At 41.8% G+C, this 18,427-nt stretch overlaps 1 protein-coding gene across 3 annotated transcripts in view; it reads left to right on the top strand.

Annotated features, from left to right (window-relative positions):
- The window catches only part of LOC144818519 (A disintegrin and metalloproteinase with thrombospondin motifs 3-like), a 641,954-nt gene that overhangs the window by 438,736 nt on the left and 184,791 nt on the right, over positions 1–18,427 (top strand). For all 3 annotated transcript variants that reach the window (XM_078676013.1, XM_078676012.1, XM_078676014.1), the window contains exons 6-9: positions 5,021–5,104; positions 10,812–10,968; positions 14,585–14,690; positions 16,059–16,202. In XM_078676013.1, coding sequence (XP_078532139.1) covers positions 5,021–5,104; positions 10,812–10,968; positions 14,585–14,690; positions 16,059–16,202 — 491 coding nt within the window. The remainder of the gene's footprint in view (positions 1–5,020; positions 5,105–10,811; positions 10,969–14,584; positions 14,691–16,058; positions 16,203–18,427) is intronic.

Here is an 18,427-nt window from a genome sequence, read left to right as displayed (position 1 = left end):
CTATTGGAATGAATAGGCATGAGGCGTAATGAAGAATAAGGGTCCAGCAATCTTGGCATTCACTGGTGACGGACTCCAATAGGTGCAGTGCTGTATTATTTTGAATGACTCTCCATTTACTGTATTAGAAAGCTATCTGCCTCATAGGATACCAGTATGACTTTCATTGTGTTGGACTGCCATCTTGAGGCAGAATGAAGAAAAACTACAATACCAGTAGTTTGGCCTTTCTTGTGTTGTACTGCCATCCGGTGGTAAAATAAAGGAACACTTGAATACTGGTAATAGACATAATATTTTGCAGCATTGTGGTTTAACTAGTTGCAAACATATGTGTAAGCGACGTTATGCAATGCATTCAATGCTAGTGGGCGATGAGATAATTAATTTGTCTATTTTGAAAAAAACGCTCTGGTGAAGAATGCATTGAATGCGCACCTGATGAACAGCGAGAGTATTGATGCTTTTAATTTCTTTCTTATGAAGAAAGCAGTAAAAAAAATATCTTCTGCAAAATAAACTGTGTATCACTGTACTTGGTGGCTGCTGAAAATATTCAAAATCATTGTAAAGGTATTCAGTAGGACTCCTGCTGGATGTTCCATGGATCTCGGATATTCGTTTTCTCTCTACTCTGAAAATTAGCAGATCTGCACTCAATCGAGAGGCAAATGAAAACCGTGACGAGTGGGACTGTTTTTTCTTTTGTGAGGGACTCCGTCCAACCTTTGGCTTTACAAGTGAAACGGATAGCGCAAGAGAGAGGGAAGCATTGATGTCTGTACTACTATAGCCTTAGAGTCCACCGTAGTGGGCTCTACCGCCCATTAGAGGCCCTCTTCAGCGTTAAAGGCCCGAGCTGGGGACTTTAACAAGGGAGCGGGCCTTTAATGGCCTGTAGAGCCCACTACGGAGGGCTCCAAGACTATTAGAACATTCTGCCCCAAAGGGCAAAATGTTCTTATTTGTGAAACAAAGGCTTCAAAGAGCCCGAGGGGGTTGAAATACCTTCGGGCTAAGTAAGGTATTTGTTCACAGACACAGCAGCAAACGAACATATGAATGTTGATGCTCTGGGCGTCTACGAGCCATTAGAAGTTCGGAGCACTCCATTGTCTTCAATGCAGCACTCAACATTCCAATGTTCTAACAGTGCTTTCCACAGGACCAGACAAGCCTTTTATTCCACATGGTATTTCCCTAGTAGGCTGGAGCACTGGGAGGCTGGTTTTGAGAGCCCAGGGCTGCTCCTGGTGCATCTGTCACTTTCCTTAGCTCACGAGGTTAGGGGCTCAAAAACAGGAAGAGAGGTAGAGAGAACATTCAGAGAGGGAGGAATGAGAGAGAGCATGGATGGTGAGAAAGAGAGCGATTGCACAAGGAGATGAACGGAGCAGGCCGGTTTTCTCATCTTTGCCAAGGCTGCTTTTAGTTCCCCAGTCTGGCAATGGCTTTTCGTACTTGCCTGTGGTGCAGTACTCTGTTAAAAACAAAGGGTACATTTGACTAATATCTTGTCTGCCTTAATACAAAGGCATTCTATCCTAATGCACTTGTAATTAGGAGGTCGGTCAGAACATCCCTCACATTTGTGAAAGTTTAGCCAGTCCCCCAAACTCAAATCATGGCAAAGGTTACAGCGTAATATGTCTCTGCATAACAAATAATCAGTGGTGGTGTGTCCATTAGGGCGCTGGGGCGTTGATCCACAAGCCGCACCCGCCGACTCCTGAGGCTGTCATTTAGCAGAGGCTCAGCTCCCTAAGCAGCACTGTCTGAAGGGGGTGGGCGGGACAGCCAGCAGGTTGACTCCCGGCGTCATGCTGACTGACATGTCATTGTCAGACTCAGCAGGTCAGGGGGTGGCGCGGAGCACACAGCAGGCATTAGTGCTCGTGTTGAGTTTGGGTCGGAGAATTTTTCTAACCAGCCCAGTCATGCGCACTAGTGTTTGCTGTGGCTGGGGGCTGCGCATTAGGAGAGTGAGGGTTGATCATTGCTGCAGCCCTCGGTCTCCTAATAGGTGGCGAGTATCCCTGCTAAACCAATCCTGGCGCTACTGGAGCAGCGTTTGTATTGGCTGAGAGGGGTTGCCACACTCGCACCAGCACCAGCAGCATCAGGATTGGTGTATAGTTGCCATCAGCAGGCGACACTAGTACACAGCTCTGGGCTGGGACCGCAGCATGTATTAAGGTAGCAGGCAGCGCTGGGGCATAAAGATCAAGGCTGGTTGACATGGAGCCTTTGGGTCAAAAGAAAGAACTTGGATTCCCCAGAAATTCCTTCATCGCCATGAGCCCGAGAGTATCAACACAGGTTTGGAGTTTCTGACAGACCTGATTCCAAGGTGAGGGGGCATTTCTATATAAACGCTGTCAGCTGCAACCATTACGCTAACACCCTTGTCAGGCAGGCAGCAGGATGATTTCAAGAGCTCCAGGCAGAGTGCGTGGGGATTGTGTATGGATAGGGCCAGAGCAGGATCTGCACACATTCACACAGTGCGTGTGTTAAAATAGCTTTGTGCTAGAGTATTCCATGCATGCACTTCTATCTCCATACTCTCTCTGTCTTGTCTATTACACTCGTATAGGCACTTTTACACCCTACCACTTTAAAATGTCACCAGCCGCCACTGCAAATAATTTGCAAGTGTTGTATGAATTGCTAAGTGGGGAGTTACGTCATTGCCATTTGGAATGTGATGAAAAATTTAATGATGGGCAGGAAGATGTAATAACTTTCAGTTTCCTAAATGAAACACTCAAAACTCATAAGCTCTACCTCTATAACTAAAAAGTAAAACTGTAGCATGCTGTTCTGTGTGCAGGATTTGTAATCAGTTCACTACTCATTGTCAGGCAATTGTAAGATGGTTTGGCTGGTAGCATTCACCCACTTGTGTGGTGTATGATATATTTTGGCTGTACAGAATTGCAGGATGCAGATTTGTCAATTAATAACCATATTGTCTAATAAAGAGGTTCCCAACTTTGGTCTAGTAGATTTGGACAGATGCCACATGGTTTGAGTATGTAAAACTGGCACTCATGCAGTCATGGTGGACCTACTGTGGACACCCTTTATGCACTAGATTAAAAGGAATCTCTTGCCATATGCCTCAATTCCAAACAATGTGTGGGGATATTGTGTGAAACAGTATACTCAGCAACAGTCCTGCAAGACAGGCTATAACGTGATCTTCTAAACATGGTGAGGCTATTATCAGAAAATCATAATCTAATGGGCTTGAAAGGATGTGGCAACTTTGTGGAACATTTGTTGCAATTCTCCCAGCCGGCTGCAGCTAAAAAACACAACCAGACACACAACTATAATAATAATAATAATAATAATCCACATTTGTATAGCGCACAATCACCCGTTAGGGTCTCGAGGCGCTGGGGGCCGTCGGGAAGATTAAGCAAGCTATTGCCCAGAGTCGCATGGTGCTGGGCTAACCTGCCGCCGGAGCCGGGGATCGAACCCTGATCCCCAGATTCCAGCGTGAGTCGCCCTGGCCGCGGCGCCACACCTCTCCCTCTAACTACAACATTATTGTGACTGCAAGGTTTTTAAAAACAGGTATATATGTAACTATCATTGTTTGCCTTTCCGTATGGGATTGTAGGAATCTTGGTTTGGGTGTGAGGTGCACTACTGAGTCTTGTGTAAATTGTCAAACCTTTAACACTATTTAACTAATGGTGCTACACTGCTACATATGCTGTCATACATACATCAATAATAATCAGCGAATATTTTCAAATATTCAACTTGAATGCAGTGTACATGAACAATACTACAACTAAAGCTACTAGCACAGAATTGTTCATGGTAGAACGTGATGGCATCAAAATAAAACAAACTTTCTGGAGTTAAACACGTGAATTTTGGGCTTTACGTGGCATCCAGAAAATTTTCTCCTGAAGAAGGGACCTAAAGTTCCGAAATGTATTTGGCCTGAAACATTCAGAATGGTTATATTATGGTCATGCAAATACAGAAGGTTCATGAAAGACGATCATGTTTATATGTAGCAAACAACAAAATGTATATGTTGTGTATATTCATGGATATGAATGAATTACATAAAAGTGAATCATGGTAAAAGATGGGAATAAATAATGCTAAAGAACAAGATAAGATTTTAAGAATGTGTTTAATACTGTAGAGATACCAATATGTACAGTGCACACTACATTCAAGTTGAATTACTTGAAAATATTCAATGATTGTAGGCATCTTGCCATGGTAGATGATGGTTGTAGTGGAATAGAAAATAGGCCCGGGCACCAAAGTAAAAGTGGCCCCTCATTAGCGAATCAGATATCTACAAAAGTGCTCCATGTCAGCAAATTGGTGCAGTTTTGAATGTAGAAAGACAAGCTGTGTCAGTATTTTGTGAGATTCACTGCATGAATTTGAGCTTGCTTCCGGCAATTTTTGTTTTAAAATCAGGAAAATCCACAGTAAGCCCAACAGACTATAAAACAGGTCCACAAACAGCCACAAAACCATCCCTTGCTCTGACTTGTGAGGCCAGCCCATCTGGCACTGCCTGAATGACCTGTAGGCCAGTCTGACCTAGGGTAGCGGTAACGCTGATAGGCGCTATTTTCAAAATCATGGGGCGGATTACAAAAACTGCCCATGCAGTGGTAATTTGCACAGAGGTGCATTTTACCATATTATGTTTTGCAAGTTATTGCGGTTTTGTTATATTTTATTCATCTATATTCAGTAATGTTTTGTAACACCAAATGTTTGTGTTTTGTTTACTCACCTGTAAAATGAACCATGATTTATGTTGAATGAAACCAGTGTTGACCAAACTGCAAAGACGTGGAGAGAAACTCTACTGCCAATATGTGCCAAACAGGGCAGTTTATGTAAATAATGTGTATTTATGCAGCAGGCACTGATTTGCATACATGTTTATGGGTCTCTCCGGTGTTTTTCTCAGGCTCCCTAGGTTCAGCTAATTAATAGCCTCTTCTCTTGCTTGTCCTTCCAGGTGAACGAAATTTATCATGATGAGTCGCTTGGAGTCCACATAAATGTTGTTCTTGTACGAATGATTATGCTGGGGTACGCAAAGGTAAGACAGCTGTTGTTCAGTATGCTGTAGCTCTGGGAAACCCTGAATTGGCACTTTCCAGCAGATGTTGCAGTTCCACTCTTTACTTATGCATTTGTCAAGCACATCCAGCTTTTGTTGCGGTTCGGCTTTTTTAAGAGTGAGTTTGCACACCCAGGAGCTTATTTATGAGAGGCGTGCACCGCCTGGAGCGTCACTTGACGCTCTCATGCCGCTAGCCTCTATATATATATATGAGGCGACACAAAGCCACTCTGCATGGCTTTGCATGGCCTCATAGATATGGAGTAAGACAAAGCAGCCCAAGTCACTGCCTTGCTTTACTGTGCGACAAGGAGGCATTCCATGGGTGTTGCAGTGTGTTTTCCCATGCAGCACCCATGAATTTTGACACTGCACCCAGATTTACTTAATCACATAAACCTGGGGCAGTGCCAGATCCCTACTTCTCCCACAGCAGGCTTAACAAGGAGAAATATTTGTATTTCTTCTCATTTTTTCACCTTTCCAAGTGTGCTGCATTCTGCAACACACATGGACAGAGGAAAACTCTACTCTGGAGTGTTTTTGTGGAAGAAGTTGTCCCTTCCAGCTCAAAAACAATCCCGCCTGCAATGGGGAGACCCTTGCACCATGGTTCAAGGGTGCCTACGTTGGTGCTAGGCAGCCAATTGAGTGCCGGCGCAGGGGGAGTGGACAGGAATGCACGGTATTTCATAAATATGGTGCATTACTGCCTTTTCACATTGGTGTAGGGCAGCGCAGCAAGAAAACTTGCGGTGCTGCCCTACGCCAATGCCTCATAAATGGGGCCCCTGTTCTGGGTTTTTTCTCACCCCCCCTCAGCATATACATCAACACCTGCTTGCTCTTTGCTTTTTTACCTTATTTTTAGTTTACTTCCCATTATCCGTTTAATATACATTTTATTGGTAGGAAAGGCTACTATTTAGCTTGCCTAGTATAAAATTAGGAAGTATTATGTACAAATATACAGTGAATAATCAAAGGTATTTACTCCCCCAGGCAGAATGAGTAATGTCTTCCCTTCCTTTTGTCTTTGAAAATCCAGAGGTTCTGAGAGCCAGAACAAGGTCATTATATAGCCTTCTCTTTGAGCAGTGAGCAAAGGAGAATGGAATTCCACATGTTACATTGGTCAGGGAGCAGTATTGGGGGATATTTCTAAGGGTAATTTCTCTGGATGCAAAAGCCATCTTAGATGCCGATCTGAATGTTGTTTCTTTTGTATTTCAAAGAGGACTAGCATTCCAGTCAGTCTTTTATGATGATCTGGTTTACTATGTTTTACTTGATTTGGAATTTCCTTTCAAAGGTACTTCGAAGTTTTTCTGCACTTATTTAAGTCTGTCAAGGTTCAAATTATGGGTCTCATTTACAAGCCCCTTACGCCACTGGTTCGTCACTTTTACAGTGGGAAAAAGTGATGCACCGGCGTGCTAGTGATGCAAAAGGGAATACTGAAGAGTATTTTATGTACCACAGTCTATAATAAACTATTTTACATTTTTGTTGCAGGAATAACATTTTATCTTCTTTCTGAGAATTAGTCATTATTTTACATTTATTTCTGAGCCTTTCATAATAAGTATCCCATATTTCTGGATTAACAATCCACAGTACCATACTCATTCATTTCACATTATGGTATATTGTGAAGCATTACCAGAAAAATCCAACTAGGATGACAGTGAAAATCAATCGAGTTTCCCAAGAAAGAGGAGTTGAGAGGTGACAGTACTCTGGGTGAGTGTGCTAGTTAGATCACCTACCTAAAGAAACAAACAATGTAGAAGGATGTGCTAAGCACATACTGATGTAAATGAAGGGGTATATTTACCAAAAAGTAACGCAGCGCAGCCAGTCACCTGGCTGTGCTGCATGAAGGGAAAAGGCAGGAATGCGCTGTATTTAATGTAATACAGCACATTCCTGTCTTTTCCCAGTGCTGGCGCACAATGTACAGCCTATCACCAAGCAGGCTCCCTGGCATCACTGTGAAAGGGTGCCTGCATTGTAAGGTGGATTGCTTTTGTGTAGGAAGGGACACCCTCCTCCACAAAAAGAATCCCCTGAGGCATGTTCCTTTTTCTATGTGTGCTGCAGAATGCAACACAAATAGAAAGAGGAAGTTGCAAGTACAAAAAATATATTTCTGCTTGTTACACCTCCCCCTGAAGCATTCCCAGCTCTACCAGTATTGGCAAGTCTGGGAATGCTTCAGAATCCATGGGTTAATGTATGGGAACACCCATGTTCCACCAATAGAACACCTTCTCAGGGGCAGAGTAATGCAATGCAGCAATTTGCGCTCTATTGCATTACTCTGGATTTGTCAAGACACTCAGAGCCATGCAAGGTCGCCTTGTGTGGCTTGATAAGTCAAACGTAAGTGTTGCATCACTTTTGTACCCCATTACGTGCCTTTGAGAAATATGCTCCGAATTGTTTTGTGCTACAAAACTCACCTGAGAAGGAAGACTTGTGCAGGTCTTTTGTAGGTAGAGGAAAAATGCGGGCAGTAAGAGAATTGTTACAGCAAACAAATGATGGACAGAATGCTGACAATGCAAACATTCTCCCCCAGTCAAAAGAGGTAGGTTAAATCCATTGTTCTTTTGCCCACTATGCCACCCCAGTTTGGACCTAGCCATATGCAAATTAGTCTTGACCCTGTGCCCCATGGGAACAGTCCAGACCAAACTGCCAAGCCAGGTTCTCCCTGGACCGGAAACAAGTATCCTGGGTAAGGTTTCAGGGTATTACCCTTCTTCAGCCAGGCTAGTTTGAATCCAGTGGCACAGTGAGCAAGGGACCCACGTCTGGGTATACCCATCCCACTTAGGGTGAAAAGTGTTACATAATAGGCAGGTCCACAAGGTCAAAAGTAGTGCGATCCAGCATCTTACAGGCCTCTGAAATGAGCAAGGCACAATACCATTTGACCTGTTTCTGGGCCTCGTAGTTGTTTGGAAATTCTATTCAGGACACTATGCTTAAAAGATGGGAACTGAATTTGCCTGTTCATCTTTGGAAAAAGAGGTGTTTCAGTGTCTTTTAGGTTTTTGAAACAAAAAACAGAGAAGTTCATGAGACTCATAGCTTTGATACTTGGAAGTCAAGTAACGCTGCTGAGTGTGTAGTACGTTGAATATCGCTGTAAATCCAGCGATATTCATGCATTATCGCTAACAGGAACTTAGCCTGAATATCCACCTCCCATTGGATATACAGGCTAAGAACTGGTCTGAGCAGGCGTTAGGTTTTGGAGATATTCGCGCTTAGCGCTAATATTTCCATCGCTACGCCTGCGTTGATAATAGGGGATAGCGATGTTAGCGACTGCTTTCAGTCGCTAACAGGTTGGGTACGCCCACTTTGCATGTCATTAGCGATAAATATCGCTGACATGCAAAGCGGGCCCCAAACCGCTCGCTAACTGCTGTTAGGGACAGCTTGCTAATAGGGCGATAGAATTATCGCCGCTTAGCAGCGATAATCTCTTATGGCCCGCCTTTATAATATGCCCCCTTGTTCCTGTTTACTATCGGAGAGGAAACGCTAGAGTCAGCATCTGACTTGTCGCTGAAACAGGAGACAGAGTAAGCAGGAGACTGGCAGTAGCGGGCATGGGGCGTATCCCAGGGAGGCTGGAAGGGTGGGGCCGGTTTTACAGCCATGGAGGCCTCACATTTGATAATTTGGAAAGAAAAGTTGACTTACTTGTTGTCCTCTAAATGTGTGTAATCTATGCTTTTTCAATGGTTAAAAATTACACTTTTGAAAATAGCACGTGAGAAGTAATAGCAGCAAACTTTGATCCTCCATTGCACGCAGCTTCATATTGTATTTTTAATTGACCATTTCACTTGTTATGATCAAATCAAACATAGGTGTTGAGAACCTTTGCAAACCTACTCTTAAAGATTAAAAATCAGATTTATTCATATAAGTATGTTAGGGATTTTATATCACATTATCAACCTACATATATGTCTTAACCATGAAGTCAGTTCCTGAAATATCACGAAGGTAAGTGTAGATTTACTCATATTAACTCTACCCGGTCTATATTATTGTTACAATATGTACATGAAGCTCGTTATTCGTTATTATATATTATAACACCGAATTCGGTTTCAGCATTGAAAGAGTAACTCTACTTTTGTGGGTTTTCGGTAAATGTTTGATTTGTGCAAGGCATTACCATGGCAACAGCCGGGTGGCATTATGGATGCTAGCATTGTTGCTCTTTTATATCTAACTGTGACGTAATTGGTATTGATAAAGTGCAGCTATTGAGGGTCATCAAAAATGTCAAAAAAGACGGACAATAAGTCATGCTAGAGGAGATAATCCATTAAAAAAATTACCTTGTAGGGTAATAAACTACCACTTATCATAACAAGCAGGTGAATGAAAAAGGTTATTGCACAGTTACTTAAAACCATGTGCAATTATAATACATGAATGAGAATAACAAGTAGGTCAAATTAGTACAAAGAAGTGAATTTACCTCCACCACACATGGAAGTGTGATGACATTTAGTCAACCCAACACACATAAAGGGAGTGACAAAACAGCTTTAAGGCAAACATCTAGCCATCCTTCGTTCTAGAATCCTGAATCTCTGCATATATGTGGCTTTTGTACAATATCTATACAAAATTAGGACACCGTTTGCGATATAATGAAGGTGTTAGGTTTTCTTGCGTAGTACGTGTTAAACTTCAGAACAGTTTGATGAGGCTTTTGCAGTAGCAAAGCTATTGCGCACAGATCAAATGTATACACAAGTAGGCAAAATGGAGTTGTATGCTTCTGCCCAATATTGAAAGCCTAAATTAGACACCAGTGTCTTTAACATTAAGGCCCCTGTGTGTGACATAACGATTTAGTACTTTTCCCTGCCTTGAGGTCTTCCATTGGCACCAGCAACACTTTGTTCACAAAATAAACTGCGAAACCATGTAAAGACAAGAAACGTACGACTAAAACAATGGCTGTAATAATAGGTAAAACTCGTCTATATAAACAATTTAAAAGACATCCCTTTTCTGTCTTGTCTGTCTGCCCTTTATTACCCTCTAATTTAAACTGTACATACAATATTGATATCTGGCATTCTGAAGTAAGTTCTGTTCCTCAAAATCCAGTATTAGGGAGAAATTCTGAATCAAGTTTTGTGTCAAAAATATATCTATCATATCACTGGAAATAGAAAGGTATACATTAAAATAAAAACACTACACTCAGGTAGGGACATTAAAGGCGCATAGTGTGTGAGGAGTGAGTATGAGCTATCTGCATCAATATTTCTTTAAATATGTTTAAATATCCTTTTTCCACGTCTATTTAGAGATTAGCATGTTCACCCTAAGAAAATGTCAAAGCATTTAGTCATTGTATAAGATGGCCAATATATGTTCATAATCACAGCTGTAAGTGGTCCTGGCTTTCAGCCTAGTTGCAGTAATTTATCACAATCAATGTTTTTCCAAGTCATCGGGAAATACAGTGTCTCAATAATATTGCATATATCTTCACTAAGGCCCTACATTACAAGTTACGATAAATGTGATAATAATGTAATGTTTCTTAATTTACTCCAGTACCAGGCCTCATATCTTTAATCAAATCATCCCAGGTGGTCATAACTTTCAATTAACATATTGCTTGTTTCAGTCCATCAGCTTGATCGAAAGAGGTAACCCTTCCAGAAGTTTAGAAAATGTATGCCGCTGGGCTTACCAGCAGCAGAAGTCAGATACCGGTCACTCAGAGCATCACGACCATGCCATTTTCCTGACAAGACAAGAATTTGGCCCTGCTGGCATGCAAGGTAAGATTGTATATCGTAGCAGAAAAACCCTGATTGAAACTTACACAGTGGAATGGTGTCATAGAATGTTAAACTCAGCACTTTGAAACATGAAATAGTTCATTTAAAAATGTTATAAACAATTCATTATTTCAGCCCAGAGGGAGCTACGTTGTGTGCCCACACATGAACAAATGTTATATCTTTGAATACACACTCCTCCTGAGCTTCCATACAACCAGAAAAAACACAGCTGCTACCTCTATTAACACGGTACAAAAGGGGGTGGTGATGGACGGAGCATCAGAACCAATCAAACACTCACACCCAGTCAAAAGATCTGGGTTTGATCCATCACCGTTCTTTAGCCCACTCTGCCACCCCAGTTCAGACATGGCTATATGCAAATCAGTCTGACCCTGTGCCTCATGGGAACAGTCCAGCCCGAACTGCCAAGCCATGCCTTCCCTGGACCGTAAACAAGCTTCCGAGGACCGGTTTCTGGCATTCCAGCCGTCTTCAGCCCGGCTTGCTTGAATCCAGTGGCAAAGTGAGCAAGGGACTCACGTCTGAGCATACCCTGCCACACTTATGTCGGCCAAAGCGGTACAAAAGGGGGTGGTGATGGACGGAGCATTAGAACCAATCAAACACTCACACCCAGTCAAAAGATCTGGGTTTGATCCATCACCGTTCTTTAGCCCACTCTGCCACCCCAGTTCAGACATGGCTATATGCAAATCAGTCTGACCCTGTGCCTCATGGGAACAGTCCAGCCCGAACTGCCAAGCCATGCCTTCCCTTTGGTGCCCACCAATTTTTTCATTCTTGATACACAGTCATTTTCATCTGACTTGCTGCTCTGAGTTGGAAATCACCAGGGAGTGTAATTTTTAGAAATGTTTTCAGGGAAGAATATGTGTGCTTTACACTTTGCACATTATTAGGTGCCAACCTAGGCGTTCTTTTCGGATTCACACACATTTTCATCCCACTTGTCGATCTAGTTTGTAAATCACCAGGGAGTGTAGTTTTTAGAAGTGTCTTCTGGCAAAAGTGTGTGTGCTTGCAACTTTGCACATTTTAAGGAATCAACCTAGATTTTCTTTCATGCTGCACAAAAATGTTCATCCCCCTTGTAGCTCCAGATTGTAAATCATCGGGGAATGTATTTTTTTTAAATGTCTGAAGGGGATCATATGTTCTCTTGCAACTTTGTATATTCTAAGGTGCCAACTTAGGTTTTCTGTCTTGATACACAAACGTTTTCATCCCACTTCCAACTTTAGTTAAAAATAAACATATTTAAGCAAATTTAAAGCGGAATCGTCTCAAGGGAGTCTGCGATATAGCACAGATGGACATCAACTTTTCCAATATTGGAACTTGCACAGTTTATGGAATACAATATTGAATTTACCACTTACCAACTGTGCCATCTCTTAACCAGACAACCTATTGAAATCCCACTCAGAATGTGGTTTCGTGGTCACTGGAATAAGGGTGAAACAAGAAAATGTGTCTTTATCACACAGTAGGAGATTTCTGGCGAGTTTCAGACACAATCAAGAATCTAAACTTTATCTTTTATAACTCTTTTCTGTTTTCTTAGAATCATGGTTATGCAGGAACATACAATAGAAATGCTATTCTCGGCGCGTAGATTTCCTAGATGTATGCCTTTCAGAAATATAGGGAGCTCTATAAATGAGGCGAAATCAAGGATTGGCAGCTAATCCTGGGATTCGAGATGTTAAGAAACCCTTTGGGCATTTGTGCGTGTTAGGCACTAAATGACTACCTGGAATTGTGAGTTTGTAAACTGAGGAGTGACATTGTGGGTTCTGCTCCATATTCATACACCAGCGAATAACCCCAGCACCTTTTGGGCTTTTCCAAGAGATTGTGCCCTTGCTAGTAGGATCTTTCATGAGATATGTGTGAGTGGGACTCTTCTTGGACAGGGGATCAGAGGTTATGACCTCTGCACCATGGCATAGATCCAGCCACCACATCTAAAGATCACTGCCTGGAATTTCATTGAAGAGAGTCACTGCCACGGTGGCTCCTTTCACAGCTTCAAAGTTTGCTAAACAGGCACCATGTTAAAAAAAGCCCAAGAAGGGAGTTTGTTTCTTGAAAGAAAAAAAAACAATGGCCCAGACATGCAGGGAGCATTTCTTATTTGTTGTTTAGGCAGTTAAATAGTTTCCCTGGACATGCATATCAGACATAGGCAGCTAAAATGAGTGGGCGTCATCCTGCACTAAACATGACGGGATGGCCCGCAATCCTGTGGTGGAGAGACTGCTGGGTCAAGGGTTACTGCTGGTGGATCAGGTAGAGGCTCCACTGGCAGCCACCATGTTTTTTCCTCAACTCTAAATAAAGCAGGGAAACCATAGTTTTGTAAGGAACCCCTCAACCAAACCCTCTCTTTTGCAATAACGAGTCTGCAGAGGTTCTAGTTGCTGCAGGCACATTTATAGGGCTCCTTTGTTGCAGGTTTCCCCAACCTTGAATCTAGAACTAGAGAGGTACAGATTGCACCTTCATTGACTCAGAGGCGTCATACTTGTTTAACCCAAGGTCATTCAGGGTGAACTTTTAGAAATCATGGATATCGCTTCCCGGCCTTTTGGCTAAGATCAAGTGTAGAAATCATGGCTGAGTATGATTTGTCCTTTAATGTATAAGAGAGAGAGTGAGAGAGATAGGTCCAGATCATGAAGTCAATTAAGGGTGTCGCATAACTTCCATACACAAATGGGATGCTGTTGAGGGACTAATGATGGTCCAAAGGGTCAAACCTGAGATGTCCGATGAGATAAATGGTGTGTGATGTCACTTCCGGTACTCCTGACATTTTAGGGAATCATTGTCCATGGTAATGGTGAACATCATACTTGAACCATGTCCTTCCACACGCCTAGGTTGCAATAGCAGTGGGATTTGCTGTATGTAGCTTGCAAATAGATATTGTTGTGATAGGGCAGTGCTTCTGTTGCCCATTGTATACAACCAATAGATATTTTGTTTCTTTTTAACTGCCATTAACAGGAAATAATTTAGCAATGAGCACAACTCAGAAGTAACAAAACGCATTCTGCAGGGATTGGCATTTAAAATATACAAATGATTTGCAGCTGCGCACTGAAAGAAAATATGGTACAGAATCATTTTTCTGAAACAAGTCTTGCCCAGTTCCTTTGCTGAAAGTTTCCACTACTTTCTCCAAATTCTTCCAAGATAGAATCCACGGATTAACTCTGTTATTGGTAAATGCCAATCTTTGTTGCCATCACCAATTACTATAACAAGGGGTTCAGACAATCCGCATAAATGGCGCTGGGCAGGTTTGAGATCAAAGAGTTAAAGAAAAAGGATACAGTGTATGTATGAAATGAAATAGTAACGCCGTCCAAGGCTTTTAATCTCCACTTATGGAAGAGCACAATGCTCCACAATATCATTACTGGCCCTGTGCTCGAGACACTCTGCAAATGTCCCCGCTGGCAGATCAGAACCTTCTTCTCATGTAGGCTTTTGTAAAGCTAAGGAAGATGAGAATGCACCTGGTGAATTTATTTTCTCTTGGAAATATTAAAGAGAAAGTCTTGTTTGTGACTCTTGACAGGATACGCCCCTGTAACAGGCATGTGTCACCCGGTGAGAAGCTGCACACTCAACCATGAAGACGGCTTCTCCTCGGCATTCGTGGTCGCCCATGAAACTGGCCATGTGTAAGTCGCCATGTGTATTCCTGTATCTTATGAAAATCAAGTTGTGATATGTTGCATGGTTGCCTCATGAGACATCCTCCTGTCCTGTGCATGTGAAATTCCCCTTTACTCAAATCAGTTATTCACTTCTGCTGGCACCCTGTTTATAAGAATGTGAGCATTGCATGAACAGAACTAGGTGGAAATCTATATGCCATTACCAATTATCTCGAAATAATTTAAAAGCAAAGCATACCACAAGTTTGTTTAGGAGTGGGGTCCGATGGACTAAACATGATCCACATTTATTAGTGGGAGAAAGGCTCTGACAGAAGAGTTTGAGGGTTTACTCAAGCAAAGTAAAGGAGAGATGGTGGCAAACATAATAGAAACAGTTTACAAATGCAATGATATCACATAGTTATGAAACCCAAGTTCCAAAATCCTGCAGGATCAGGGGTAAGGCTGTGTTGAGTTGAGTCCAATTCAGTCAACCATAGTCTGTGGTTGGCCTAAGGTAAAATTGACTACTGACTAACCATACAACTGGCCAACTATTGAAAATAAGTTACAAAAATTGCAAGAAAACATAGTTTTATTTTCCAGCTAAACAGAGACTATCATGTTAAACTTAAAAGTCCAGCATTCGATGATAGAAACATTTACAAGCACGATAGGACGTTATACTGAATTGTTTGCACGATTAAACCCTACACCTACACCTGATGTATGAACTATTGTTTTTCTATGAATATTAAAGTAGATGATTATAAAGGGCCTCACCTGGCGGAGGGCAGGTTGCCATATTTATAGACCCCTCAGGTGGAGGGGGAATTCTGCTATCAGCAGAGGTGCTGGTGTGGTTGCTCTGCTGAAGCCACTGAAGCTTTCCAGGACAGCCTGCTCAGCAAAGCTTTTTATTTTCTGAAAATAAACTTCCAAAATGGGAGTTTGTTTCAGGAAGCAAAAAAAATACAACCTCCCTGATGTGAGTTAGGTGACTTTGGGAGGTGGGACAGGAACACTTCTTTACAAGGAGGGTTATGAGGAACCATGTTGCTTTTGATTTTGTTCCCAGGGAGGCAGAAGGGATTAAATGTTCATCCATTACGAGTGGCAGATATTCAGCAGAAATCCAGCACATTTGAGATAAATTGACAGTCATTAAATAATTCAGGCAGTTCCATTAATCAGTCACTTACTTGTACTTCTGGTCATTAACCCCAAGGGAATGATGATGAAGGTTCTTCTTTTATTCACTAACATTAACGAGCTTTGTAAAGTTCACACTGTTATTAGGCCATCCTGAATAGTTTAGCATATTCTTCTTTTTTGTTACAAATACATATATTTTAGTGTAAATCAGTATTTTCTCTGTTTGCTCCTAAGACTTGGCATGGAGCATGATGGGCAGGGTAACCGGTGCGGAGATGAGACTGCCATGGGCAGCGTGATGGCACCCTTGGTCCAGGCAGCATTTCATCGCTATCACTGGTCACGCTGCAGTGGTCAGGAGCTGAAAAGATTCATACAGTAAGTGGCACCTCTGAAATATACAAAAACTGAATATTTGTTTACTTTTTTGAGTTGCCTAAAATCATGGCCAGCGTTTCCATACTCCCTGCTTAATTACCTGTGCATATTTAAAAAATAATAATAAATGTTTTTGATGTCACATCGCTGCTTGCTTTCAGGGCCGCCTCTAGGGCGGTGCGACTGGTGCGACCACACCGGGCACTGACTTCGAGTGGGGCATAGTGTTTGAAGTATTTTATGGTTTTAAAAGCACCTGCTGCCCGTTCCTGCCCTCCGGAAAATTTGAGGCAATAACATGGCAATATAACTTTAGTGATGAATGTTCCTCCTAGAGAGAGATGGGAGTTTTGTCTAGTGATAGTTTTGACTCAGGTAAGGTAGCGTAAAGGGTTAATATGCCTGCTGCAAAGAACATGTACCATACAGATCACAAAGTGCATATAATGTAAATCGTTCGGTGGGTTACTGCTTTTGTCTGAGAGATCCTTTTGTTACTTGCAGTTTATACGTTATAATCCTAGCATAGAACAGCTATACGTTATAATCCTAGCATAGAACAGCGAGCTATTAACTGTCATCAAAGAGCTGCATGCAAACTGCAAGGTATAGATCAGAGCGTTATGATTTTTTCCGGCCTTTCATTATCCTAATATTGGAAAAAGGGTTCATTTGGGTAGAAATCAATTCTGATTATTAAAGAGAACCCCCAATGTGCATGTTCTGATAGTGGTGTATTGACTTATCATCTATGGTATTCATATTATTGAAACCTGTCAGGCATTCAAGTATAAGTGTACATTTAGTAGTTGATTTAGCTACAGTTCTCCACAGAACCTAAAGCAAATATCGATAAACATGGATAAAATTAGCAACAAAAACAGATGCGAGTAGATACTGATAGACACCTAAATGTTCAGTGACTTTAAATATCATAATAATAGAGGCTATAGGGTTGTGTTTTCCAACTGCAGTGTATACCAGACGCCAAGAGGATGCAGGGTGTAGATAACAACATGAAAATTATAACAATATAACCTACCTGTATCTCTTCCAAGACCCAACACTCAATGTGTTGTGACTCTTCTTCTTAGCACTGCGCTGTTAAATTTTAATACATAAAAGTTGCGTTAAAAAAAAGAAAGAAACTATAACAATATACCATATCAAAGATGCCCGAGGATGTTAGGAAATAAATTTCAAGTGATGAGGCGAGGAGAACACAACAGGCAATATTGTAGATGTTGATGCATGAGAGCTGTTTTTATATCAAATTAAAGGTGAGCTAGGGGAAGCCCGGGCCACACAGCTAAAGAGTTCTGACCCAGAGAACGATTTGACTAATGCCCACTTTGTTGTATTGTACTTTGCATCTTCCCTGGTTCTCTGGTCGTTGCTGCTCAGCCAGTAGGGATGTGCTGTGTCAAATGTTGGTGTGCATGGTGATGCAATGGAATGTTTGGGTGCCTGTGAGGTGGAGAGTGTAAGTTGGAGTATGGGCTGAGCAGCAGGGGGGCTGCTCTTGGTGGGGCTATCCTAAGATCTTAGCTAGAACCCTTAAATACACTTACCTGCAACTAAGATCAATAAATCATCTTATATAACCTACACCTTGGCTACTGGACTTCATTATTACACACTTGCTCTTTAATTCGGGCGCAAACCAGAGCCTTAATCAACTTCTCGCTTCTTTATCACCACCAGAAATATTTATTTGAAAGAGCCTGGATGAAATAGGGAAACCATGCTTCACTTGAGCGTGACACTCATTAGTATATGAAACTTATTAATTTCGGTCCTGATTTTTCTTTAGATTCTACAACACCAAACAGTAAACGTTGCATGTAAAATTCGATGTGCTGTTGTCTAATCTGTGCTTCATAGTACTTTTCTAGTCAATGCATATATTGGAAAACATTTGGTATGAAACTTTCGTTAAAATAGTAATTTGCAAATCACTTCAGAGCTGCAAGGACTATATTGTATAGAAAGGAACCAGCAATTTGTAGTCAGGAGCAATATTTTAAATGCTGGAAATCCAAGCCCAAGTCCTGGCAAATCAGAAAAACAGACAGTAAACCATAGCCCTAGATGTCCATTGCTGGCTAAAGTAAAAACTGTACCTGCCTGCTTGTGACCCTTCAGAGCTCCAATTTAACATCGCCAGAAGTCCTGTTTATTACAAGGGGATGATGTAAAACAGTGGATGCTGTCAATTACACTGG

Source organism: Lissotriton helveticus, chromosome 2_1 (assembly GCF_964261635.1).
Source record: "Lissotriton helveticus chromosome 2_1, aLisHel1.1, whole genome shotgun sequence".
Lineage (NCBI taxonomy): Eukaryota > Metazoa > Chordata > Amphibia > Caudata > Salamandridae > Lissotriton > Lissotriton helveticus.
This window is presented reverse-complemented; position numbering and strand designations above follow the sequence as displayed.